At 43.9% G+C, this 27,878-nt stretch overlaps 1 protein-coding gene across 3 annotated transcripts in view; it reads left to right on the forward strand.

Annotated features, from left to right (window-relative positions):
* Positions 1-27,878, forward strand: part of LOC124062713 (membrane-associated guanylate kinase, WW and PDZ domain-containing protein 1) — a 35,351-nt gene that overhangs the window by 3,678 nt on the left and 3,795 nt on the right. For all 3 annotated transcript variants that reach the window (XM_046395587.1, XM_046395588.1, XM_046395586.1), the window contains exons 2-13: positions 6,042-6,331; positions 8,262-8,378; positions 13,269-13,388; positions 14,855-15,028; positions 17,125-17,320; positions 18,369-18,439; positions 19,380-19,541; positions 20,679-21,186; positions 21,498-22,053; positions 22,355-22,418; positions 22,524-22,937; positions 27,666-27,866. In XM_046395587.1, the coding sequence (XP_046251543.1) occupies positions 6,052-6,331; positions 8,262-8,378; positions 13,269-13,388; positions 14,855-15,028; positions 17,125-17,320; positions 18,369-18,439; positions 19,380-19,541; positions 20,679-21,186; positions 21,498-22,053; positions 22,355-22,418; positions 22,524-22,937; positions 27,666-27,866 (2,863 nt within the window). In that variant the 5' untranslated portion in view covers positions 6,042-6,051. The remainder of the gene's footprint in view (positions 1-6,041; positions 6,332-8,261; positions 8,379-13,268; positions 13,389-14,854; positions 15,029-17,124; positions 17,321-18,368; positions 18,440-19,379; positions 19,542-20,678; positions 21,187-21,497; positions 22,054-22,354; positions 22,419-22,523; positions 22,938-27,665; positions 27,867-27,878) is intronic.

Here is a 27,878-nt window from a genome sequence, read left to right on the forward strand (position 1 = left end):
TCGCTGCACCAGTCTATTAGTTCAGATGAGTTTCAGGTCATTGGTTATTTAAGATGCCTTACTTGTCTGACCTCTGACACCACCCATGGGAGGATGCTAGGAGATTAGGAGAAGCGTGCTTCACTGTAGGTTAGAGTGAAGTGATGATCTGAGTGTTCGACGCGTGGGATGCGTTCAAGCGAAGGGTTTGCTTTCCTCACTTGTCTTGCATTATGTACAAAATGCTTCTTTTGTAACTAGAGGGCAAACTCTGACAGGCCCAGATTTCCATTATGTAATTTTTGTTTTTAATATAATTGGTGGAAATGCTTGATTGTTGTGGACTTCTGCTCGGACAAAACAGGACATTTGAAGATGTCATCTTGGAATTAAAAAAAAATCCTTTTTCATACAAATGTTACACTTTTTTAAATTGATCGATTATTCCAAAGACGAAACAACAGACTGATAGGTACATCCATCATTAGTTGTAGCTCTAATCCTTTGCTTTCCTGTCAAATAATGTATCTAATAATGCAATCACCATTAATTAGTCAATGAAATTTTAAAAGTAAAAACGTACTATTATGTGGGGCTTCAGCTAACAGTTATTTCATCAACAAGTTGTACTATTAATCAGTTAATTACGCCTAAACTGTAGTGAAAAATAGTGAAAAAGAACCACCACAGGTTCCACGAGTTGAGTGTGATATTATCAGATTGCTTGTTTCATCTTAAAAGTGGGCCAAAACTACCGCAGACAACCCAAAAAATGTTCAGTTCAGAGCTGAGATTAGTCGATTAACAGTTCTTCTCTTAAAGCTTATCGCTGGATGTGCAGTAACAGCCCTCACGTTCAATAATAACTTTATTATGTAACCATCAGTCATGCTGACTTTGGTCTTGCTCATGCAGACTTATAAAGAAGCAGGAGTCTTTTCATTTGTTTATTCACAGCGAGTGCCTGCAGAGAGACCAACAAATGGAGCCGTTAGTCATTCTCGTCACATTCTAGCTGACAAAACACACAGTCAGTCCATCAATATTCTCAGAAATTCACATTTAGGAAAGACAACTATTCACTGCCTTGAACTTTCAGTGGACATGCATAAAATAGCAAATGCGCTTACATAAATTCATAAAGCATTCTAGCTGAGCTAACCGAACAGGCTAATTTCATTACCGTAGATTTCATTTAGAGCGGAAACAGAATGTGGACAACAGAGCTCCGCCACGTCAAACCATGAGAAGCTTTTATGAGCGGAAACCGACTCTGCTGCTCGTGTAGCGCAGACAAGCTGCTCAGTGACATGAAAACGTAGAATCAGACAGACTGAGAGCTTCAGAGTTAAACTAGAGTGGCATCTCACAGCGAAAGATGGTTGTGCAAAAGTTCCTCAACTTTGCAGAAGTTCAGCGAACTCCACTGTGGTCAAAGCCGATTATGTCAGAGAGCGATCTACCAGCTGAGAGAAGACTTTGATGGGGATGAGGTCCGGCATCTAGATAGACATCAGAACCTGGGGAGGATCACGAGAGCTGACAGACACTGCTCTCCCCACAAAGCCTCACTAATGCTATTGATACATGGGAAAAGCAAGAATAGGTGTTGACTTGCCCAAAGAAGGCGATAGTCATTGAATCTTTGCTTTTAAGCACCATTTCAGTGGAAGTGTATGCACCCTGGACCTCACCCTGCCGGTTAAAGCTGCCAAGACAAATCGTTGTTGTGTCCTTAGCTTTGCCAGTTAAATTATTTATTTGTCTTAATTGATATGTTTTGCTTCCACCGTTTTTTTTTTCTCCTGAAGGTCTTTCAAGACGATCTCCACCCCAATGTCACTGCTATTCCCTCGCGTCCTTGATTCGTTGCTTCAAGTTGACTTTGAATTATTGAGCTCCGTGGCAAAGCTCATCTGTGTAACTTAAATAAATTAACACCCTCGAGATCCAACCTGAAATAACTGCTTAGTTAATCTTTCCCGTAATAAAGATATTTCACTCATGACTATGAGGTGCTAGAGGTTTTTTAGACTAATCACTGATTTTAATAGAGTAGGACTTGAAATTATAGCATTAGCCGTGCTGCAACATAAGGTATTATTACAGTACAGCAAATGGGGTGTTAAAATTGTTAAGATCAAGCTTAATTTACATTTGCCTTTTTCAGTAGAAAAATAATTATTGTGGGTAATTAACTAAGAACAGCGAATGTATTCCGCATGAAAGAAGTCTGAGTATTCAGGCTAAAAGGCACATTTGAACCAGAAAACACTGTGTGGCGCATCTGCTTAAACCATACACTGAGTCACAACAGCCTTAAGCATTTGCTTTATGTTGTCCAATTTAAACAAATATGGTGAGATCCCTCCCGACATCTTAAGAATAACCTCGAAGTCTACAGGATGTGTGTTTTGCCACTGACAGATTGCTGCAGGTTGAAATTACACTGGAAGGAGCTGCAAGCTGCAGAGATCCTGAGCAGGTAGCTGGTAGAGAGAGGAAGTCAGTGAAACAGGATACGTGTTGGTCAGCTCTTTCCTGACCTAAAGGTCAGAAATCTCAATAGAGCATTCTTTTTATAGGTATAGATATCCTTGAATCCATGTAGTATGTCCTCCATATCTTACAGTTATTATGTTGTTGGCTCTGTAATTCGTGTGGAGTGATAAATATGCTGTTTTTAGTCATGTTCACAACATGGATGGAGGGATGGCAGGAGTTGGTTGGTTGGTGCACTGCTTTGGTCCAGACTGAAATATGTAAAGACATTCATGGATCCCAGATGATGAATCCTGATGATCCCCTGACTTTTCCTCTGGCGCCAACACTATGAGACAGGATATTTCATTGATAACTAAACAATTAATGAATAGATTGCCTTAACATTTGGTGCAAACATGCATGTTCCCCTCGGGACGAATTGCAATTACTATAGTGAGCCATTCACTTTTCATTTTGAGTCATTATCAAGTCAAAAATTTTAATTTGGTTCATCTCCAGATTCCTGCAAAACTGTTGATAACCTCAGTGTTTAGTGTTAATTAGCAAACCTGCTAAACTATGATGAACTACTGTGAACACGGTGTGCGTCATACTTGCTTAAAATCATCATGTTAGCATAGCTGTTGAGAACATGTTAGCGTGATGATTCACTGCATCACTGCGTCTAAGCAGCCCACAGCCTCACAGAGCTGCTAGCATGGCTGCATGGTGTTTTCAGTTTAAACGGTGTGAGTGAAGAATAAGTCCTTGTTTTAGCTCCTCACGAGTTTACTATCCCATACTGCAGTTTTAAAATAAGAAGTGCAGTGTGACAGCTAAAGTGTTCCTAAAGCAAATTCATGGAACAAAACAGTCGTAACAGTTGTAGTCATTGCAATATTTCTTATTACATATAGTCCACTGAAATTCATAGAATTACATGACAGCCAACTTAGCACTTGATTTTAAGTGAACACAGTAAGGTGAGTGTGCAGGGCCATTTTGTAGCATCAACACCAGCAGCAGCGTCAGGGTGTGTCTGCGGTGGGACGTGTCCAGGCTTCAGCAGACTTGACAGGCTGCGGCTCATTAAACCCCCGTCAGACGCAGGAGGTCAAGACAGCAGCTACAGCTCGGACGACGCCACCCTTCGCCTCCATGTGTATAATGCAGACACGCGAAGGATAATAATACAGACCAATCAGATGTTTTATTTTTAGCATTTTAATCATTTCTGCCAACCGCTGTGAAATTCTGTGAAATCTTATTATATTATTCAGGCTGAATGCACATAGGAATATTTTGTGTCTGATTAGATGGGGAAAAGTTGATGCATCTGTTTTTTTTATTCCCTTTGCACGACACACTTAATGCAAGTGGAATTACTGTGTTTTCTGTGTAGGTGGATGGCTGGCTGGCTTTGGGGAAGCAGGTCGAGAATGTCAGTGCAGAAGGTTTCACAGTGGGGTATACAGAGAGGGACTGGGGGCACTGTTTGGCAAGGAGGACGTGATAAACATAATTTTAGGTTGAAACATGCCGGCTCATTTGATTGCGTTGTGGTCAAATATGCAAAACAACGGTGGCAGCTGCTGTATTTGAAATAAGACGAAAATGCAGGTTGTGTGTTTTTGTGCTCTTGACGTCGCGGCAACCAGCTCAACCGTTTCCCAAACTCTGACTCATGTCGCCTGAACTGAAGCCCTGTAAGGTCAAACAAGTGAGTCCTACGCCAGCCTCAGGCTGTGTGGCGTCTCTCCATCTCTATCTGTCCTCTGTACTTTCCCCCTTTTTCTCTCCTCTCTCTCAGAATGTGAAACAAAAACACATGCGATCCATTTGTGTTTTATAGTCACACATTTCACTCTCACTCTCTATTTCTGCTTTTCAGCTTCCCGATCTCTCTCCACTGCCTGCCCTCATCCTCTTTTTTGTCGATCTCTATGTAAAAAAAAAAAAAAAAAACACACACACAAGGGACCCCTCTTTTGGCCGAGTCAGTAGGAAAGAGCATGGAAGCAGAGGATCTCTGTCCAATCTGGCTGTCGTACGACCAGTCAAGTAAAAAGGATTAGTTACATGCTGCCCTTCTCTCACTCTTTCATGCAGTCTCATTAAGCCTGCTGGACCATCAGGCCCAGGATGCCTCTTCTAGGGCTGGGCTTGGTGTTGCATTTAGGGAAGCCCTGGGTGTGTTATCCTCACCAAGCCGACAGTCATCACAGTCACACAGTCGCTTAAGAGGATTGGATCTTGGTGAAGTGATGTGTAATTGCTAATCTTCTGGCAACAATGGGACTGGAGATCAGCAATGTCCATTAGGAATATTGTATTCGAGCAAGTTTGTATCAGTAGAAGTGTCCCAAAGTGAATTTAATGGAACCTTTTCATTAAGTTTGAAGATACAGCCATGAGTTAGCTTAGCTTAGCATAAAGACACAAGGCTGGGGTGAAACAGGTAGTCTGACTTCAAAAAAATCCACCCAGCATCCCTGAAGCTGTCTCTAAATGAACTCATTTGGCATTTCTTGGTTGTCAGCTGTCTGCCAACATATGCAGTAAGCTAATATTTAGTTGATATATGTGGTATCAGTCAAGCTCACATCAGTGAATAAAAGTGTTTCCCCGATTGTCAGATTATTCCTGTAATATGGAGCTTTCTTTATTATATAATTTCCGTGTCATGTTTGTGTTTTGGAAATCGTTACCTTACCTTGTGTATCTCTGATGTCCCATGCATGAAGGTCAGAGTGCAGCTCTGAAAATGTCAGAGGAACATTGTCCTCTCTCTCCAGACATCACAGCTGTCAAGTCACTGTCAACTCAAACAAATCTTCACCATGTCAGCTACATCCTCAGCCCACACACACACACAGCTGCTCCCCAGTAAGCATGTTGCAGCAAAACACATTATTTTCAATGCAGCTTTGCCATAAGACTTGTCCTCACATTCAGTGACCGAGCAAACAATAGCAGGATGCCTCCTGGAGAATACCGTATGCAGACAAAAAGGGTAATTATTCACTGTCCTGGAAAATCTATATTTGTGTGCAAGCATCATGCATCACTGTACATACAGATACATGATGCTGAATGCTCCATTGTTCAGCTGCAGCTACAGGTTCTTAGCCTTCCTCTCAAAACGCGTGTTCATTCATTGACCCGTACCTTCAAAAGCAAACTGGATTTTCCCATGTGATGGAAGATGTGCTGTTTACATGAAAACATCACGTCAGCCCGCAGCAGGCACAGTGAACATGAGGGAATGTCTCAGTGTATTTTGGTTGGACTGTCATGTACTCTGCTGTAGTATGTTTGCATTAAACAAAGACATGATGTGTTATTCCTGACTGTCGGGCTGCTGTGCTCTCACAGAAAACATCCTAATCTGCGGTGCTGGAATTATTCATGACTTTTACGTATTCTGGTGTGAAAGACTGCGACTCCCTAGACCTCAGCCAACTGACAAACTACCTGAAGTCACAGGATCTTTCCCTAGCTTGTTATGTAATTGACACTTTCTTTCTTGTTCCACACCTCCTTCTCACCCCACCACTCCTGTTTCCTTTCCTCTCCAGTTCATTCGCCATGTCTAAGACAGCGGTGAAGAAGCTGCACTGGCGCTCCAATGTGCAGGACAGCTTTGTCCCCTTGCTAGGCCCGTCGGGGGAGTTGGGCATCGCCATTGGTGGAGGAGCAGATTATGGAGAGTTTCCTTTTGTCACGTCGGCTCCCGGGGGTGGACTCACAGTGGGGGATATCATCCTAGAGATTGGGGGAACACCAGTATTAGGGATGACTTTAGGAGATGTCCGTGGTGTCCTCAACTCCTGCCCCCATCCTATCCTCATCAAAACTGTGTCACCAGGTATGACTCAGCACAATAACTCACCCTTCTATAAATTAGTCTGCAGCTCATTGTTTTGGTAGAGGTGTAAATAATCACCGCACTGTCAAGGTGTGAACACAACAGATTGCAAGACCTTTCCTTGTGCTAATGGCATTTATGTAATACACGTTGCCCATAATAATGCCTTCAGTCTGTATTTCTCTCGCTAGTGCTGCAGACAGTTTAACTTGTTGCTGTTTGTGTTGCACACCGTTGCGCTCACTTCATCACACTACACCCAAACAATCTGTTACACTGGCGTCCAAGCTGTCAACCATAGCAATCTTGCTCAGTAACCCTCATCTGGCTCGTCTCACAATCCATATCTCCAGCCTGCAGCTCCCCGGTGCTGATTTGCAGTTGTCAATTATACTGGATATGTCAAGGCGATCGGTCAGCATGCGGGTAGCAGGTCAAAATTGCTGATGACACATGACAATAGCGTGGCGATATAGTTGTCTGTCACCAGTGAGGGGCCTTGATGTTTAGAACAGGGGGTTGGAGGGTAACGGATGTCTTTGCTGGCTCTGAACGGAGCAATATGTCACTGGTGTGTCACCTGACTGCGGCTCACGATGGCCTTGCTTGCCAGATTGATAGCTGATTGGCCTCAGGGGTGTAAATGGGGACCTTTGCTCTCAGTCCCTGTGCTGCGGGTAGATCCATTATCATTCCTGAAGTGTGCCATGGCCCTCCCTGGGCAGCTTGACTGCATGTAGTGTGGACAGTGATGGATGAGCTGATGCGACGGGTTGCTGTACCACACCTCCTCCTACTTCTACTACTACTACAACTCCCTCTGCTCCAGCCATCAAATACAGGGCACCAGGCTATGTTCCTCCGAGGCAGGCAGCGGTTTAAAGGTTTTAACACTAGTAATGTTGCTCTGTGGGCAAAAACAAAGAATAGTGGTCCGGTCTAGCCATGAAATGTTCAGAAATTTAAAGTTTCCTTCGGTGGTTTCAGAGAGCATAGCTCTTCTTTGGATTGCTATTAACCTAGACGTGTCAGTGCCTAAGTGGTAGCTGATATGTGTTGTGCTTGCAGCAAGTGCAAGAGATCAACTCACTCAGTTTCACAGAGCTGATGCTGAGGTCTGGATTTTTAGAAAATAGCAGCTGTTTCATAACATGATGAACAAAAGCCAATCATTCCTCCCAAAAGGCAGCTGGTTAGATTAATTTCCCTTCACAGCCAGCAGCCACATGTGGCCGGTCATATGTACATGCAGTTGACTGCCTCCGCTAAAAAAGTTATACCACTGTGACGTTTTTTAATAACGTACAGCAAATTCAGGTTGCTACTGGGCGGAACCACTGTAACAGACGGTTGAGGGGGGGGGTTGGAGGCGGCAGGGGCGGAGGATGGCTGCCTGTGGGGGTGGAGCATCCGACAGAGTGGTCGTCTGTCGGAGTGACAAGCTGGAGATGCTCTCAGCCAATCCATAACAGCCAGTGTCCTGTCATCAGAGGCCGTAAAGCACTTGAGATGATATTAAGAGATCAGAGAAGCGAAACTGAGCCCCGGTGGTCAGCTCAGCCTCCCCTGGTGGCAACCTCAACTGTTGTGTCTGAAGCAGTTAACCTCAGTAGTTTGTTATGAATGCATGAGGGACTCAGGGAAACACATTTTATGCTCAGGATCTACCCGAAGTGATATAGAGAGATCAGTAGGTGTGAATGTGAACATCTAGGCTGTAAATTGATAGTGTTAAATCAGGCCTGGTGGCAGTAAAGATTAGGAGTTTAAATAAATTTAAGCCTGTGTTTGACAGGATACAAACAAATCTTAGATTATACATCATCTGTGTGCTTACTGAGCTGATTTCTTTATGTCTCTCTCTCTTTCTCTCTCTCTCTCTCTGCTTCTTCCTCTCCCTGCCACACTTATATCTTTGCCCTTCCCTCAGGCTCCACATTGTGCAAGGATCTCAGGTTGTATCTGAGTAAGTGCTTCACGCCCGGCTCAGTGGACAGCCAACTTCAGCAGGTCATCCGAGAGAACCTCTACCTCCGCGCTGTACCTTGTAAGTCCCATTTTGTGCTTCTGTTCTTACCTTCAGTGTACTGTACTGATCTTTTTAGCCTCCTCTGCAGATCTTTGTCCTGGTGCTGTCATTTGTATATATCGCATTCTTCATGTTCAAGCCTAATACAAAGTTTATTCTCACCAGGCGTACGTCTCTTAAGTTGACCTCATTAATTCTTCGATAACAGGTCTCATGGTTGCCGCCATATGAATATCTTGGTGTTAATTGGTGTTTAAGCCTGCAGAACTGTTTTACCACCCTTCCTTGTGTCGATGCGCTCTTGCAGAACTGATATCATGAAATCGTGAAAAACCTGACACTTTATTAGGGCTAAAATCAAATATCTTAAGTCATGTTTGAGTGAGACAGAAAATGTCACAAATGCAATCAGTTTGGACATTTCCATAGCAACAGTCTGTATTGTCACAACACTGGGTTTATCCCCCATCCGCCTACCCGTGCTCCAGGGTATTACTTTGTTTGGGTGGTGGTAAGATGGTATTAAATGTGATTGTATTTGACAGGTTCCTTTTATTAGTGCTGATTTTTTTTTTTTTTGCATGATCCCCTGAAAAGAGGCCTGTAGTCAACACAAGCAGTTTAATTTTGACGCTTATGAAGCACAATGGCAGCCAAAGGCGACTAGTTGTAGTACATCTGTTGCTGTCTTAATCCTCTATAATATGACGTCAGTGGAGGATGGCGAGAGGATACAGCAGCCGTGCAGGGTTCTCCGAGGAAGATCTGTGGTTTTGATGTAATTTTCTGGCTTGTGCTGGTCTGCTTCATTTGTTTTCCTTGTCTGGATGGTAATGTGGAAGAGACAGACCATCCAGTGCGTCTGCAGTCTTAACTTTGCTGTGGCAGTGTGGAGTTGCTGCTAATCTCTTGTTTAGTCCAGGAAGTAGGTCATGTGGGACAGTCTGCCACCGTGCCACACAGCCCACTCGCTGACAGAGCAAGCCACAGGTCAGAACTCCCAGGATGGTGCAAGGAAGATAAAGCCGTTGTATATACATCATGCATATTTATATTGCAATTTTATGCATATCAGCCTTTCTCATTACTTAACCATACACGTGTGCATCCAGTTACATCTACAAGCAGCCCCTCAGGGACTGAATTGTCCAAATAAAGAGCAGTGCCATTTCGGAAAATGGATAAGAGAGAAAGGGATGGATAAATAGGGACGGTCATATACAAAATTAGATAAATCAGTGATTTGATGTTTGGACATGGAAGGTTGTAGACTTGGTTGTGTTGTTAAAATATATGCAAAATATGTTATTTATTAGACAAAGGGGTCCAGCCTTAACTGGCCAGAGGAGTCAAACTTTTGAAACAACTTCCCATCCCTGAGTGCTTTCGTTTAGTGAGAGCGACGAAAAGCCAGGCTCAGCCCCCCGGGTGTGTAATCCTCTGATCTGCTGGAGATGACACAGTAAGATGCTGTTGTTCTCATGCCGATACACATACATGCTGTCCTGATCCCGAGACGGCTCGGAAACCATCACGTCTTATTTAAGTCTTATTTAAATGGAATTTCCTTCCTTTTGTTGTTTTTCCGTCTTGGAGGCAGCTCTGCTCGAAGTAATGGGAACGTAAAGCTGAAGAGTTTTCATCAGTGGCTCATTGTGGCCCCCTTCAGGACCACATGTATGTTCCTCCTGTTTCAGGAGACTCTTTTGCTCTTATTTTGCTGATAATTAAAGTTTTTCTATTACCTCAGATAAAGAAATAATCAGCTCATGAAGTGAAGTTAAAGTTTTTAAATGCTCTTTAGACAGTGTGACGAGACTTGGATTTGGATTTTTTTTTTTTTTTGTACCGCTGTGCTATTTAGAGAGCATTTCAATCCCTGATTCCTTTTGATGAGACAATATTCTCTGATGTTGGAGCTGGCACTGATGCAAGAAATATCATTACAAAGGCTCAGTCAGGAGTGCAGAGCATAAAAATGGAAATGAATGGCAGAGTATAGTAAAGGTGGACTACTGTATCAATAATCTTTTATAATTAAAAGCATATGGCTCTCAGTGCCAACATGGTGGAGAGGCTGACTGCAGTCTAATGGCTCTGTTTGCTCATACTGAAGCAGACAGGATGCTTACTGTGTAGCCTTTGGGGAGCAGGTAAATGTGAAGACAAACCACAGTATAACGCGTGTTCAGTCCAAAGCAAAACAAACCATTTCATATAACACAGCTTTCTGTTTTGTAAGTGTGAAAGCTACATTTGTTTTCATCCATTTTGTTCTGCGTGCAGGTTTTGCAGACTTCACGTCACCCTCCTGAACTTTCCCATCGATACTTGTATAATCATCCTGACCATTTGCACATATGCCCTTGGATAATTCAGAGCCAAAGTCATGGTTTCAAGGCTGGCCGTGCCTCTGTCTCCTCCATAAAAGACTTCACTAATTGTCTTCAGCGTGAGTCAGAGATAAGAAACATCATCATTTAGTTATTCTAATGCGCCCGCTGCAGCGTTGTCAGGCAGACCGTCTGTGGCCTTTTCAACTGTGGGATTCATTGTTAGCTATTTGTGTGCGGTGATCTTGACAGACAGCTCTCTCTGGATGTTGATACGGAGTTCTGTGTAATTACCTCTTCAATCCCTATCTCACCCCTCTCCCAGGGGATCAGTGTGCGGCGCCTACAGGGACAGGCGGGGAAGAAGAAGATGTCAATAATCCATCCTGTTCCCCTGCTGACATGTCATATATATTTCCTAGGAGGGTGCATAGATAATGAATCCCTGCCACGCACCACATCAGCTGGAGAGATACTGTGTGTCCTGAGGGGAGCAGAAGAATTAGACACACACGTCAGATGCTGTGAGGAGATCGGATCTTTAAGTAGACAGAGAAACCTCTATTTTCTTTTAATTTGGCGCAAGCACAAACTTTGGCCGCAAGCACACACATGTAACCGGTTAATTTTTTTTGTGTGTGTTCTCGGTATCAGCAGGTGGAGCTGGGTTGGGCTTATAATGATGGCCAAGCACATCAGCCCTTCTCATCCCTTTTAAAAGAATCAGAGAGTTTCCTAACGTGAGGAATAAAATTCTCTTTTATGGGAAGTACAAGTCAGACGGTCAGACAGTTGAATAGTCATGCAACAGAAAATTATTCAGCAACAATTCTGATAATTCTGACAGTTTGTGTTTTTGTAATTTTTTTTTGAGCAAAAATGCCAACCATGCAGTGACCCCAGCTTCCAGCAAAATTGTAATGGGTATTTTTCATTGTTTTCTGTCAGTTTACAGAGTTTTGATAGGTCTGAGTAGGGCTGTCATGATATCAGATTTTCACTACAAGGTTATCGTAAACCGAATTCATGATGACTATGCTTTGTTTTTTGTTTTGTCCCTTTTTGGCAAATTGATCACACTTAAAATCTGCACAAAAATAACAATTACACTTAATGAACGGTGAAAAGGCAACCAAATGAACTGATAAACGAAAGATCCACAAGGTCTAACATCTGCGCTGGTTTGCTTACACAATATTATTATGTTTGTGCTGTTAACATCATATCAATAGTTGATCTTTTTAAATATCACAGCTATTCCCAACACGATTATGCTGCAGCACATCCATGTCTGTGCGTATGTCTTTGTCATCTGCAAGCCATGAAAATTTCTTATTGCATTGCTTTTGTGGTAGAATAGTCAGAGCAGGTGGACATATAAAAATGTCATTACATCTGCTGGCTGTAACTAATAGCTCAGTGCCTCAAGCTCTGCAGCACATCAGGACACACGCTGTACAGTAAAGATACTTTGTTCTACAGAAAGAAGAGGTCAGGCTAGTGGAGGTGCTTTATGCTCTCTGTCTATGTGTCAGTAGTGTGTGGTCGTGTGTGTGTGTTTGCGTGTGTGCTCTGTGCACTGCTGCGTGTGTCATTGTGGCTGGGAGAGCTGCTCCCAGGACAGCAGGGCATTAATCATGGGCTTTATAGGGTATCTGGGTGTGACTCCCTCCTGCCGGCTCCACGCTGACATCACATGTGGTCCTCAAGGAGAAGGACAGAGATTTGTCCTTAGTTTGGACCTGGTGTGATTACGTCTGGGGACAAGAATTACTTGTCTCAAGGTCAGAGCAGGCACCTTGTAGTTTAATTAGCAAAATGAAATAATTCCACCAGATTTGATTAAACTAGTGATATGAAAATATGATAGAGTTCACACTACATGTCTGCACATGTATTTAACGGTCAGGTCAAAATACAGCAAAAACTGAGGCTTACCTCAGTAATTCTGTAAAAATGGGATGTTTTTCCTGCTGTGGTTTGGACTGTACTGCTCTCTTCCATTCCAAGGTCAGTGTGAATCAATTATGATGACAGACCATTGATCATCCGAGTGCTCCATCTTTGCAATGGTGATAGAAAGACTTTAAGACTTCCACAGTGCCTCATTAATGTTTAATTCTGTTCTTATTGATCTGTTCATAACAAAGTGGCCCTGGTAAATGCCTACCGTCATCATTGTGCTCTTCATATCAAAAGGGCACACCTTGCTGTGTGGTTGGATGCTCTGCTGACCTGGGAGTGACTTTACATCAAGAGTGAAATGTTAATAAGTTCAAATTATCAGTTGATATTCTAATAGAAAATATAGAGACACATATGACCTCAAGGGAAAATTCATGAGGTTGCTTCTATTTTTTGATATACAGTAATCTGTCAAACTAACGTAATGCTTGGACTATTTATAGTTTGCTGAATTGCTGTTTTGTTTAAACACAAACTCCAGATTTATGACACCCGATCAGAGGAGAAGGCGTTGATTAATTGACAGATCATCCACGCTAGAGCTGGCAGTGTTTCTAGTGTCATGGCTGTAATTTACGGCGTAACGTTTCCTGTTGTCTCCCTCTCCCAGGTACAACCAGACGGCCCAGGGATGGGGAAATCTCAGGGGTAGACTACAACTTTGTCTCCATCGAGGAGTTCTTCTCCTTGGAGGAGTCGGGAGCTCTGCTTGAGAGCGGAAAGTTCAAAGGTGAAGTTGAACTAGTTGAACATTTCCTGGCAGTTCTGTAGCTTCTCCAAGCTCTTCTAATCACAACACAGCTTGTAGGCTACATTTTCTGTTCTTGATTAAGTTAAATGATTAACCTGTAGTCATTTAACTTAATTCATATGTCTGAGTCACTGTTACAGTCTTTGTACTGTTTGTTAGAGAAATTCTGGGAGCTGAAACGCCTTCTTGCAGAGAGTTAGATGAGTCAATTGATTCGTTGTGTGTATGGTAAACATGAAGCAACAGCCAGCAGCTGGTTAGCTTAGCTCAGCACTGGAAACATGTAAACAGCTGGGCTGGCTTTTTTAAGTCAATAAAACCTGCCTATCAGCACTATAGCTCGCTTCTAATTAACACATTTTATCTCGTTTGTTTCTCATGTACAGAAACGTAAGTGTAAACCCAACAAGTTGTGTTTTTACAGGGGTGTGTGTGGCGGAAGACGTAATGTGTTAGCGTGAGCTTTGAAGGTGTTGGTGGTTGGCATAGACAGAACCAGCTGCTGCTTCAGTCTTTGTGCAAAGCTAAGCTAACTGGCTGCTGGCTGTAACTTCATATTTACCGTACAGACATGTGTGTGGTATCAGTCACTCAGTGGCCAGAAAGCATATTTCCCAAAATGTCAGATTATTCCCTGAAAGACCATTTCTTCGCTTTCTTTTTCATATGCTAATTTTTTGAAGTTTACACTGTCAAGAAGAGGACGGTGGATTGGAAAAGCACATTAATGCCATCAGGTGCTGCTCAGCTTGAAGCTACCCTGCAGACTCCTCCCCTTGTGAGGGTCAGAGTGCTGACTCTGATTAAAAAGCCTCCACATATTAGCATACATAATTTATAAGAGTTTAATGGGAGCAATAAATGTCATCCTCACTTGTCTTACATGTGACATTGACAGACACGTTGGCACAAAGTGATCAGGGGTTTCTGCAGCTTTAGCCTGCAAAAACAGCAGTAAACGGTGACGGCTGGTGACCTTGTTGTTGAGTTCAGTAATCTAATGTTTCCCCTCAACCCATTTGGATCTCCGTGAGCCAAATGGAGGGGTGGGGGTAATTTAATTTCTTCCTCAGCAGCTTTAGCAGAACTGGGAGTGTAGAACATATACTGAGGATGATCTCCGGGGAATCCTTATGCACATACATACAAACATGTATGCATGCGCTGCATGTGCATAATGACATGAACCCATTTTGCTGCTGAATATCTGAATATAAAATTTCTGTTTCCTTCTGTACTGATATTGGGTTGGAACATGTTCATGCAGGCCGTGCTGCTAATGACCACCTTTAGAGTCAATAAAGTTTATTACCAATACTAGTCATGGCATCTGTTTTGAGCACATGTACAGTTAACTCACTGTGTTTGATTTTACAGCTTCATGTGTTCATTGCAATATCATTTCTCAAGGCAAGACGCCTTTCTCCTGTCCTCCTCCCTCTCAGGGAACTACTACGGCACACCTCGACCCGTCCACATCAGCTCAGAGAGCCCCCCCATCACCTACCAGGAGCACCGCAACCTGCTCAGAAACTTCCGCACTCGCAGCAAATCACTCAGCAACCTGGAGAAGGCTGCAGGGGACGGAGAGAACAGCGAGGACGACTCAGGCCTGTCAGGCAAGTATTGCTAAGCCTGGTTTATATGTCAGCATGTATGGTCATGGTCAAGAGGTAGTCGGCCATTAGTAGTATTACCCAGTAACTGGAGCTCTTTTCTGTTTCTAGTTTTTCCATATCGACTGAAGAAAATGTAGAAAATGTATCTGTTAACCCATGCACAGGAGCAAGTAGCTAAATACTGCATTGCCCTTCTGTCTATAGAGCTCCAGTCTCTGATACCCAAATTAATCAATCATTAGCATGATTAGTATGCTCTAAACTCTCAGTGGGGCTGTGGCCTCATCGATTGCTGGATCACCTCCAAAGGAAGGTCAGACTGCCTTAGGTCGAGCAGGCAGGGAGGTAAGCAGATAGGGAAGTGGGCACAACGGGAGGCGATGGAAAAAACTGGGGAAGTCGTGACATAGAAGCAAGAGGTTTGCAAATTCACCAAAGACTGTTTTTAAAGTTTTTTTTTCACTTCAATAAGGCAGAAACATTTTCAGTGTACCGTAGATGTGATGGATGACTCACCGTACCAGACACAGTTTATCATGTTGATTGAGAAGCTTATTATACACCAGTGGCGGCCAAAGTATTCAGATCCCTTTTTCAAGCAAATTCACCAGTACAACAATGTAAAAAAATACTCCATTACAAGTAAATGTAAAAACACACACAAAAAAAATTGTATGTCCAACAAAATGCACTTCAAAGTAAAAGTAAAAGTAAAACTATCAAAGTAAAAGTAGCAATTTTCGCAGGAAAACTGATAGGTAAATAGTTTAGTCCAGTGGTGCTCAACTTAGGGGTCAAGTTCTGCTGCAGAGCTCTCATATGTGTTTGATAAATGTGTTGCTACCAAGATCTCATGGCCGTATTTTAATGAATGTTAAATGACCACATTCATGTAGTGCTTTGATCCAGTGTTCAGCACAAATTTGCCTCTCATTCACCTGTTCATACACACACACACACACACACACACACACACTAGCAAGGTGTCCCACTGGGAGCAAATATGGCGTTCAGTAGGGGATTAAACCCCAACCTCTGTGATCAGTGGCCAACCTGCTGATCCACAGCTGCACAATTAATAGTATTTATTAATGCATGGTGCGGTGTGTCTATGTGTTGTTTTTATGTATTAACTAAATCTCCAAAGTATGATGGAACAGTAACAGTCAAATAAATAAAGTGGAGAAAACAAGCTCAATCTTTCATAAAATGGCATAGCATAAAATGAAAATACTCGAGTGACATAAGAGTGCCTCAAAATTGTACTTCAGCCGTTGTTTTTCAGGTTATCTATGCAGGTAAAATCATAAAGGTGTTGCAGAGTGAGAAAAGTGACAGTAACAACAAAATAAAACACCAGAGCTGAACAGGAGGCGCGAATGAGGTTAGGTGGTTGGGGTAGTGGAGCAAGGCAGTGACAGGGGTGGTGGTGGTGGTGGGGGCAGATAGGGAGGCTGAGTGTTCGGAAGGGTGGAGGCAGGGAGCCAGAATGGTACAGGAGATAAGACAGAGGAGGGCAGAGTGGGAGGTGATCCAGGCAGAGATCCAGAGCGTTAGAGACGTGCTCCAAACTGGCAGGTAGGGCAGCAGGCAGCCTGGACTTGGTGGAGGGGGGTTTGGATGGGGGGCACAGGATGTAGGCAGGATAGAGTTGGAGAGAGCCATGCAACACTCTGACCTCTGCTGAGTCATCCTCTGAAGTGATACTGTGTGGGTGGATGAGTTCGGCAGCACTTGTCGTGTGCAGCAGGACTGAGGACGCCTGTGTTATGTCCAACATCCCTCAGATCCATGCTGGGGCTCACAGCTGAAGGACAGCTACAAGGACAGCTAGGCAAAAAAGAAATATGCTTATTTTTCTTCTGCTTGTTGTGTGGCATGCATGGTCACACACTCCTGCCTCCTTAGAGGGAGGGCAAAGCCGACCGATATGCTGACCTCAGGTCTTTTTGCCTGACAGCCTCAAGTGGAATCACCGACATCAAGTCGTTACAGACGGCAGGAGAAACTTTTTCATCTCCAGCATTTGTTGCGTGATATATCACTGCTGAGTTTTGATTTTTTTTAAACACTCTTTCTTGTCTCCACAATTCCAGGAGGCTCTGCAGGTGTCAGCAGCAGGGTCCCTCCTATCCATCGGTCCCCTGGTCGAGCCCGGGCATCCAGCAGCGGGGATGGCCATGCCATAGAGAACGGGATCATCAGCAGCAGAAGTGGTGCCAGGGTGAGAGGTGTGATGCCCGATCACTGGGAGCTTGCCTTCAGTGACCCAGGAGAGTCTCACTACATAGAGTGAGTATCTGCCTGTTCTTTACAAACATGCTGAAGGAGCAGCTAAAGGTTCTGTGAAATACACTTACTCAGGTTATCTTGCAGAGAATTAGATGAGAACATCTGTTTGCTAAGTATGAGGCCGAACCGGAAGACCAGGTTATCTTAGCTTTGCATAAGACGTGGAAGCAGTAGGAAACTGCTAGTTTGGCTCTGTTTGAAGGATCAAACATACGAGCATATCTGAAGCTATCTCGATTTTTTAATCCTTACAAAAAGTCAAGTGTAAAAAAACAACAAGCTGTGGCATCCCTAACTTCAGCAAGTCACTTCCTCTAATGCTTAACCTCAGCCTGGCTTTACCCTAACACCTAACAGTTAACTCTGGACAGGCTAGCTGTTTGTGTTTGAAAAATGAAGAAAATGAATGAAGATTCTGCTTTTTTGGCTGTGTGTTTTCACGTACACTGAATTTAACCTCCATCCTTGGTTGAACACACATGCAACACCCAGCAAATTACATGCAGTGAACACACACACAGGAGCAGTGGGCTGCTATGTCAGGTGACCAGGGAGTGTTAGGGGGTTTAGGGGGAATGTCATCCATTATTAATGGAGGGGGGAGAGTGTTGATGATTCAGCCCCCAGTTGGAATTCCGACTTGAGGTGGCGTTCATTTTGTCACTTCTGGCTTCTGAAGTCAGAAAACAACGACTTACGAGTACAAATCGAACAAAGCACGTGTCCCCCTGTTTCAAGTGTTTATGCTAAGCTAACCCACGCTAACTGTCACCTGGCTCTTGCTCCATATTTCACAGACATGATGTGATATGATGAGTGGTCACAATCTTCTTATCTAACTCTGTGAATATGAATTTTTGCTGAAATGTCAAACTGTTCCTTTAAACATGCCCTAAACACAGTAATGCTGCTATGCAAAGTTGTCATTATTGCCAGTGGCATCTTTCTGTATTGAATGCCAATGCTGTCATATTATATCCAATACTATTATGTTTCTGAAGAGGGAGGCTTTTCTTCTTTTTGCTTTCCCCCCTTTTGTCTCTTCAAGTCGCAACCCAAAGAGGACCAGCTGGCAGAGTCCTCAAGCCTCAAGCAGGGAAACCGTCTACAAAAATGAATGTGAGCCTTTTTGTTTGTTTCTTTCTTTCCCGTTTCTCTCTTTTTGGTTGTAATTATTGAGACACCGGCGATACGTTTAAACTGCTGAAGAGCCTAAATGAAGCTGCATATTTGTAAAGAACGGAAGTCGCAGACAGAGGCAGCTTGTTAGAGTCAAATGAGATGGAATGAGCTTTAAGCTGAACAGAGACATAGACGTAAGTGATTAGGGCCTAAAGCTCGCAGCTTTTGGCAAAGAGCCAGACTCACTGCTGAGGTTGGGAGGGTCGGCACATGGATGGCATGTGACTGGCATCTTAATTTCATGATGGTCACATGATTCGCTGATAAAGGAATAGGGACCATATGTAGTTTTTGATGTTTGCCTGACGTGGCTGATTGCAAACTGTAAGAAAGCCGTCTGTTACAGTGCTATGATTCCAGCTTGTCTCAGTAAAGTGCAGTACACGTCTCTCACCAGCAGAAGGCGATATAATCTCCATCTTGGCCAGAATTACCTGCATGTGAAAGGATTACTTTAAAACCATGAACCATCATGAAATGATTGCAGCTGCTCTTAAGAAGGGAAAATAGAAGGGAAATAAAATCTGTAACAACATTTTCCATAGATTAGGTCATGCAAAGTAAGAATAAACAGTAAATAAAAAGCAGCACAGCAGTTGTGTCACTGTAATAGATTATGTTGCTGATTTTGAGGAGGTAGTTAATAATGAATTCTGCTTTTAATGCAACCTTTCCTCCAAACACTTTGGGTGTATTTGCATGCAAGTATTTTTTGTTAAATCAATTTGCAGTATTCTGACCCCCTTTTTCCCTAAAACCTGTCGTTTCTAACCATTTAATCCAATATTACTCTGGTGCCAAGCTTATTTTTTATCCTTGTAATCGCTGTCACTATCTCATCCCGTCTCTCTGTCTCTGTATATTTGGTGACTCCCAGGGTTCACAGATCTGCCCGGGGAGCTCAGGGGTTTCCCTGTGCATACACACTTGACCAAGGGCTCCAGAGGGTTTGGTTTCAATATCGTCGGGGGCAGCAGGCCGAGAGAGTTTCTTCAGGTCTACAGTGTGACTGCAAGTGGACCCTCAGCACTCAAGACAGGTATGAATACAGTGAATCAGGGACTATTACTGCGCCAGAATTGTCTTGCAAAAAGGATGAAATCAACTGAAAACACAAAGACAAGACTTCTAGATATATTAATGTACAAGACAGAGAGCTAGAGCTACGCTTGCTGAAATCTTACAGAAACTATTTTAAAGGCTCTTTACATTCACTGCCACTAGATGTTCCACGAGAGCAGCCAGAATCTCAGACCAAAGCGAATGCAGTCACACCTTCCCTTTAACCAGAAACAACCAGGCTCCATTGACAAAAACAATACATGTACCTCGCAGATCATCGAGTACATTTCATCCAAACTCAACTGAAATGAACTAAAACACACCATTGTTAGTTTTTCCCACTGCTCCAACAATCGCCAATTCTGGTTTGGTCAAAATAAACCTTTCAATTTACTGAGTTGGATCTGATCATATTCTGCCTGTCCTCACTGTTTTTTCCCTGCTGTACATTTTTTGAACTGCTGTGTGGCTTGAATCGATGTAACGTAATCCTGCTGACGCTAGCTACCGGAAACATCAAGCAAAATGTTGTTTAGATAGCTAAAGTTGATGGTTGCAATTGAGTGTTGCTGTGTTAGTGTTCAGTAATCTCAGTACAATGTGTTTTAACAGCCTGTCTCTGTAGTTTTCTGTCTCTCTGTCTACATATGGAATTTTGATCTCCTGTAGCGAGTGTATATCACAATCAGTCCTTAATCCTCAGGGTTAGCACACCATAATCAAGCTGTCATAACACACTCATATACAACGGTATGCATCGACACACACACACACACACACACAAATACCCATACGGGCAGATAATACCACTTTAGGAAACCGAGCACAGGCTGCCTCTGCGGGGACCGATCTAGTTCATATCTGCTAATAGGCTGGTTTAGAGGGATTAGTTGGTTGGATTAGTCGACACCCACACGGAACACGCAGGCAGTGTTTCATTTACAAACTACGCTTATCTACACACTCGAGCATATGAAAATGGTCAAAAACGTTGAAACGGTAATACATGATACAGACATCAAAAGTAACCACAAAGTTTAGAAAGACGTGCCAGTTTGCTGTAGATGATTAAAAACTGCAAGTCTTATATTCTCTGTCTTTTGTACTTTGCTAGCGGACATCCTGGTCTACATCAATGACGTTTGTGTTTTGGGAGTGTCTCACAAAGAGGTGGTAGAGATGCTCAAGTCGGTGCCTGTGGGCCACAGTGTGGATGTAGAGGTAAGGAGAGGGTACCCCATGCTCTACAACCATGACGGCTGTCCAAAGCAGCCCCCACCAAGGCTAATGGACAGTGGGGAACCCATTGTGCCGCCCACCACCACCCAGCCTCAACCTCGCCTCCCAACACCCACTCCCCAGACCCAGCACTTTAATGGGTTCCACAGCGACAGGAGCTACATGGAACCAGGGGTGATGCTAGACTCTAATGGAAATGCCGCGTTTTTTACTGCCAGGCAGCTGCCCTCATACAGACGCTCCAGTATGAGCAATGCTGTCTCCACCTCCTCCCCTGTGCGGCCTCCTCGTTCCCTGAGAAGTTTAGCCAGGCTACAGTCATTTGACCCAACACTTGCCAGCCAGAGTGACAGTGAAGTTGTATCAGCCATTGGTTCACACAGGTAACACCTACCCGCATGGCACAAAGGGCGTAAATTTGTAACGCTCTTTTTTCAGTGTTTGATTTAAACAATTACCATTCAGTTGCAGTGATTAAAACTTAAATTTAATAAAAAAAATAAGCAATTTGAATCCATCAATTTGGGCTCTAAAAAACATTTTTAGATGAAGCTCTCAACCTAATTAAGAATGACCAATGACTGATAATGAAAATAATTAGTTAGTTGCAGCCGTAAACGTTGCATTGTCACAGGAAAAAAAAAACTTGCTGAAATTATTGTTGATTTTGGCTCCTCTCATTCTTTTTCATCAGGGCATCAATGATCCGTAATCACAACAATAACTCCCTGCCAACGCCCCAACATCCTTTTCGTTACGGCACGTCCAAGTCTTCTGAGAGTGACCTGTCCACCTGCACCCTGTCGGGGTCCCGGCTGCCCCTGCCGCAGTCGCCGAGGAGGCCCGTGTCCTCCCCCGGCGGCCCCCACAGCGCTCAGTCCCGCCTCTTCAGACCTCAGACGTCACATCTGAGACCTCCCCCTGCCCCCGACAGCCCCCAGCACCGCGGCTTCAACAGTTACCATGGCAACGGCAGCCCCACTGCGAGTCCCAGCAGTGTGTCCTCTCCCGGGGCGATGAGCATGAGCCGTGGAGTCGGCGGTTTGAGCGGGGGGGAGCTGGTGCCAGTGGTCTTGGCCCAGAGTGAAGGAGACAGAGGACTCGGCTTCAGCGTGACAGCTGGCGGTCCAGGAGGCAGGATGACCATAGTGAAAAGAGTCTGGGACAGGAAGCAGTGCAACTCCCTGCAGCCAGGGGATGCTATTGTCAAAATCAACGGAGCAGATGTCCAGAGTCTTAGCTTTGCACAGGTAGAGGAGGACCGAATGGGAGGGGAATTAGGAGAAGTAATATACAATAATACAATATTTTCCCAAAAAATACAAATATTTGAGAAAATATTTTAAGTTTTAAGTAAAAGAATTTTCTCTTTTCTTCTTATGAAGAAAAAGAAAGGAACTCTCAGTATGGGAACCACTGTGTTAAAACATGCAAAATCACCAGTGTGGTGCTTTAAGACAATTTAGAGCGATGAAAACCACCTCAAAAGGTGTCAAAAATAGCCTAAGAGTCTCAAAATGCGTCATGATATAATTATATGTTTGTTGACAGGTACAAACGGTTCTTCAGGAACATACCAAACAAGCAGAAGTCATCTTGTTGATTTACAGAGGAGGTAAATGACTCACATTCGCTGGAGAGTCTGTGATTTTAGTAACTGACAAACAAATATTCACTGTGGCTGAATTCATCTCACAGTTATTTTCTGTCTCATTATCAGGCATCTATCATTCAGCCGTCTCCCCCGGCTCTATTCGGAGACTTCCCCCGCCTCTACTCCGCCCCCCTCCTCCACCTGTTGGTTCAGACAACTCTTCTGTGCTCCCAGAAACACTGCCTATGCCTCATACATCCATTAGCACACCTCCCTCCCCAGCCCCCATGCACTCCTCTCTGATCCAGAGCACCAGTTTCTTGGAGTCAATTCCAGTGACCCTGACCATGGAACCCAAAGACTGGATGAACACGGGCCTGGAGGACGAGGCGGGCGGCGTCACAGTGCCTGATTCAGGTCTGGAGAGGCAGGGTGGTGAACGAACTCGGCCGCTCCGCGGGTTCGATGTGGAGCTGAGGAGGAAACCAGGAGAGGGCTTTGGGTTCGTCATTGCCTCTCAGGATGTAGAGAATGGCAAAGGTGAGAGCCGTCTGCTTTGTGACAAATCGTACTGAGCAGCGTTTGTATTGAGTCAGATGCTTTAAATATAGCACATGTTTTGGTTTGTAAGACTGTAGTTTTTTCTCCTAATGACCTGAAGTAGAACAGGACGGGTGTTACGCAGCGTCAGTTGAAGTTTTCTGGCTCAGTAGAACCGTTTGGTTACCTGCCCACGGAAACAGATTTCAGTTGGATGCCCTTGTGGACAGATGCACCATTAGATAATTACAAATTAAAAAGTGGTCATCGTGGCCACATGCCACCGGATGAGTCATAATGCGTCACCAGCCGCTTTCCTGTAAAGTAATTTAGCCAGAATGTGGTTGCATTTGAATTGTTGTCACAGAGATGTTTGGTTGGCTTGCAGAAAATTTTGAAACATAATTAGGAAAGTTGTCTTTCCTGAAATGTTAAATGCCATCGGGGTGCCCATTAAAAAGACTTTAATTTCTGTCTAGAAAATTCTTTCTGCAAAAATTCATTTCACCCTGTAAGAAGAAGAGAAAGATGTGTGCTGCCCTGAATGGTGCCATAACATCATGTTGGGTTGATTACTTCTGCTCCTACAAGGCATCTGAATAACCAAAGCCGATAAAAAAAAACAATATCGGATGCATATTGCATGCAGGTACATCCACAGCGTGCGGCCAGATGGACTGCCTTATTAAAGGAACAGTTTGACATTTTTTTGGAAATATGCTCATTTACTGATCTGCTGAGAATTAGATGTGAAAATCGATGCCACTCTCGTCGATTAACTTCGCTAATAGTGGAAATTGTTGGAAAGAAGTTTTTCCTGCCTCCAAAGTATAATAAATCCTACTCACAGCACCTATAAAGTTAGATAATTAGCATGTTACATCTTATTAGGGAGGGTGATGGAGCGCTAACTTTATGAAGTCTTGAGTGCCTGGCAATCTGGTGGTGGCTACAAGACTCCAGGAAGTCTTTGCTCCTGGCTAAAAAATTATGTATATTATGTGGCAGATAACCCTCCATAAAACCATGTCATGTGATTTCTTTATCAATCAAGCAAACCACATATAGTGTATGAATTAGTGAGATTTAACTTTTTCCTCCTGTTTTTCCCTTTTGTTTCCTTGTGCTAAACTAAGCTAACTGCCTGCTGGTGGTTGCTTCAAATTTATCATACAGCCATGAAAGTGGTGCTGATCTTCTCATCTACCTCTCAGCCAGGTGAATAAATTAATTTTCCCAAAGGTTAAACTAGACCTTCCTCTTAGATTAATCTTTTACTCCGTTGTTCCCCAAAGGTTAAACTATATCTTAAAGCTTTTTATAGGTTATTTACAGGTTTTATATGCAGCTGTGCTCTTTTTTTAGTTCAATTTGTCAGCTCGAGTGTGTCCTGCAGATTGACCTTTCGTTAGTCTCATATCGCTGGTATCTTACGTGTATTTCTTTATCCGCTGTGACCTGACAGGACGCTGAGGCTTGTTTATGTTCTGTCTGTCTGGGAATTGAACACATCCTGCTCTTATTAGCTTTTAGTGTAGTGCAGACTCCCCTTCCCTTTGTTTTGTATTGGCTGCCCTCTGTTTCAGTTTGATGCAGCCCATTTTACTGTATGGCCCGAGCGAACACACGCTTATGTTTTCATGGTTATATTAAGGTTGTAGGTGCACCTGTCTCTGCAGTACAGGCACCCTCCCTACCTCCCTCAGTCCCTCCCTCCCTCCCTCCTTCCTCACCTCTCCATCTCCACTGTGTCCTCACTCCCCCCTCATATCAGTCCTGCCATGTCACAAAACATCCCCTGCGTCGCTTCACATCTGCGTGTGTCCTCTTTCATTTCCTCTTCCTCCATCTGTGGCTTTCTCTTCCTCTCATCCGTCTTTCTGTCCATCGCTCTCTTTCTCCCTCACAAGCTCCCGCCTACTCTCTCCCTCCTTTTCTCTCTCACCCGTTTACTCTGCAGTAAAAACGTCCAGTCTGTTTTTCAAAAGATTAAAACTCTCCCTCTCTCTCTTTCTGTCTCTCTCTGTCTCTCTCTTTATCTCTCCCTCCCTCTGCCTTCCACCTACCTCCCGCTCCCTCCATTGCTCTCTGAATGCTTAAGAGAAATGCTACACTGAACATTTCCCTCCCAGTGGAGCAACAGAGGGAACAGCAAACCTGTGTTTTGGCTCATGTTGGCTGTTTCACGTGAATCTCAACACCTCCAAGCTGACTGACAAGGAATTTAGGATTTTTATTTTTTATTTTTTATTTTTTTTGTTATTTTTGTTTGTTTGGGGTTTTTTTTCTGCACATGCTAATCAGAGAGCCATGCTGGAGAAACTACAGTCTGCTTTGAAAACTGTGAAGGAGTCCAAACGTAATTATTCGCTCCATTTCTTATTTCATGTTTACTAAAGAATGGGAGGGTAAAGGTTTGGTTTGGTGCAGTGCTTCCCATTTAGCTTTGTGCTTGAGCTAGAGGGTTTAATTCTGTGTTGCACACTAAAGTTTGCTCGATCGGATGTGTCGACTTCGGCAGCATGAAAGTTAGATCCACAGGCTCACATGTTCTAGGTGTCAGATCAAACTGATGCTTCGATCGATGTGCATTAAGGTTATCTTTGCCGTTATAATGGACGATGACTGCAGCATAAACAACCAATGAAAGGAAATTTTGTTTATTTTTAATCCAGCCAGGCTTCCAGATGCACACAATATGATGTGACGATGGTCTGCATACGAGAACCATTTGTGAGCCACACATGCAGTAAAATGAATGAAATGAACAGATAGTTCAGCATTAACTAACCTGCACATGCACTATGGTATATGCATACTGTATGAACGATCCTGCTAAAGATCAACAGCGTGCGGCCCAGACGTGCACTAAGCATCTGCAGGCTGATGTGGGAAAGTCTGCACCGGCTGATGCATCTGGGCTGCAGAGGGGGATTTTACGACGGCGAGGAAGGGGGGCTGCTACCACTCCTGAGCGGCGATCAGTGCAGCACGTCAGAGGCTGCCTGGCTGCTGGGCATACCGCAGTGGGATTACTCTGGACAGGAGAACATGGAGAGCCAGAGGAAAAGACTCTAATATAAAGCACTCCATTTGGATTCATCTGTGTGTAGTTTAGACGCGTGTGTGAGTGAGTGTGTGGCTGAGTACATCTGTCCCAATCCCTCTGAGTCACTTTGCATGTGTATGTGGTGTCGTACGTGTGTGTGGCGCTGCGTGCGTGTGAGCATGGCGGTTGCGTGTGTACTCATGTGTTTGGCGACTGTTGATGTCGGGCCAATGTATTATACACGATAAGAAGACTATTTGCAAAGCTGCCTTGGCTTTGATTTGACCCGATTGGCGTTTCTGCCTGGGTCACCCAGATTAGGCCCAGATTGGAGATGCGTCTCCAGACTGTGAATTATAGGCTGTACCATTTATCATCATTCCAACGTGACATTCACTTCACCTCATGTTTCTAGCCCCCACAACCACAATTTTAAGCTGTTAACAATCACAGTCACGGAGCGCTCTATAAGATCAATTGAAACATGCTGTTTTTATCCTGGAGGGATACACTGACTATGTACCTTAGCTGAATGAGAATCTCAAAACGTTTATGCTGATGGGTTACATAAGGCCACTGGCAAGGCTCTAGAGGGGCCAGCTGTCACCGAAGCACAGCACCCGTTCAGACAGAGGAACAGAAAACAGAATTAGAAGTCGAAGCAGAGAGAGAGAGACGGACTGTCCAGCTAAAAACTGTAAGAAGCTTTTTAGTCGGTGCAGAAGATTAATGGAGGCAAATTTATTTTTTGGCTGCCTGATACTTTTTCTCATCAGCCTCAGACACTGACCAGAGTTCAGGCTTATTGTGAGTGATCTCTTTGCCCAGTAGATAAGACAAATTGAGCTGTCGATACATAAAGCTGATTGTCCCCCATGACATTGTACTCACTTTCATTTCAGAGGTCAGCTGAATCTAACAAAGAGATGTGAGCGCTTCATCTCGGACCTCAGCACCACTCTCCTGTGTGTAAGAGCTTTCTAGGAGTAATAATGGGATGTGTTAGAGCAGCGTAGGGGCTGGGAGAAGACGGACAGTGTTTTCCCACAAAGAGGAGAAAGACATTTTGTGGTGCCAGCAGAAAGAAGTAAATATTGCTGCGTGTGTTTTGTATGCTAGTGGCATACTAATGTGGGCACTGCAGGTTTGTGGATCTTAGAAGAGCTGAGCATAACAATTACTGTTGCTGTATAAACCAAAGTGTAAATATCCAAAGCGTGTTGCTATGTGCAGTTTGACAGATTCAGGCCAGGAAAATGTTGCTGCAAAGTCTGTGCTCCATGACAGTTTGTTCTTCATAGGAGGAAGACAAATCACTGAACAGCAGAAAAAAACAGCAGTTCCCAGTGTGTCAGCGGATTGAGAGATAGGTTGATAGACGGGAAGATGAAGCAGAAGAGGACAGAGTCTCAAGGAGACTGTGGAAGAGGTGTAAAAAAGAAAAAGGCTTCTGTGGGAAGTAATTTATGAGCCACGCCCTGCCGAAAATGATCCAAATCTTAATTACAACTTGTTTTAGGAATTCTGGCAAAGGCACAGGGGGAAATAAATCACCCAGTCACTGAAAGGAAAGTTCTCGGGCTTCGTGGAGTTTTGTGGTCCGGCGGCAACTCTACTCGCCTCAACAAGTAATCAAGCAACAAGTCGTTTGCGGTAACTGTTTTCTGTCCTCTCCTCAGCTGCTTCACTTCTCCCTCACCGGTTTGTGACGGTCCGTCGAGGCAGCCCAGCAGCCAAGAGCGGTCAGATCCGGCCTGGAGATCGATTAGAGGCAGTGGAAGGACGCCCTGTGGTGACTCTGCCTCATCGGGAGCTTGCTCAGATCCTTCGTCGGGCAGGAAACACTCTGCGCCTCACTATTGTCCCCCGTCCCAGCACCTGTAAGCATCCAG

This window comes from Scatophagus argus, chromosome 8, assembly GCF_020382885.2.
Source record: "Scatophagus argus isolate fScaArg1 chromosome 8, fScaArg1.pri, whole genome shotgun sequence".
Classification (NCBI taxonomy): Eukaryota; Metazoa; Chordata; class Actinopteri; family Scatophagidae; genus Scatophagus; species Scatophagus argus.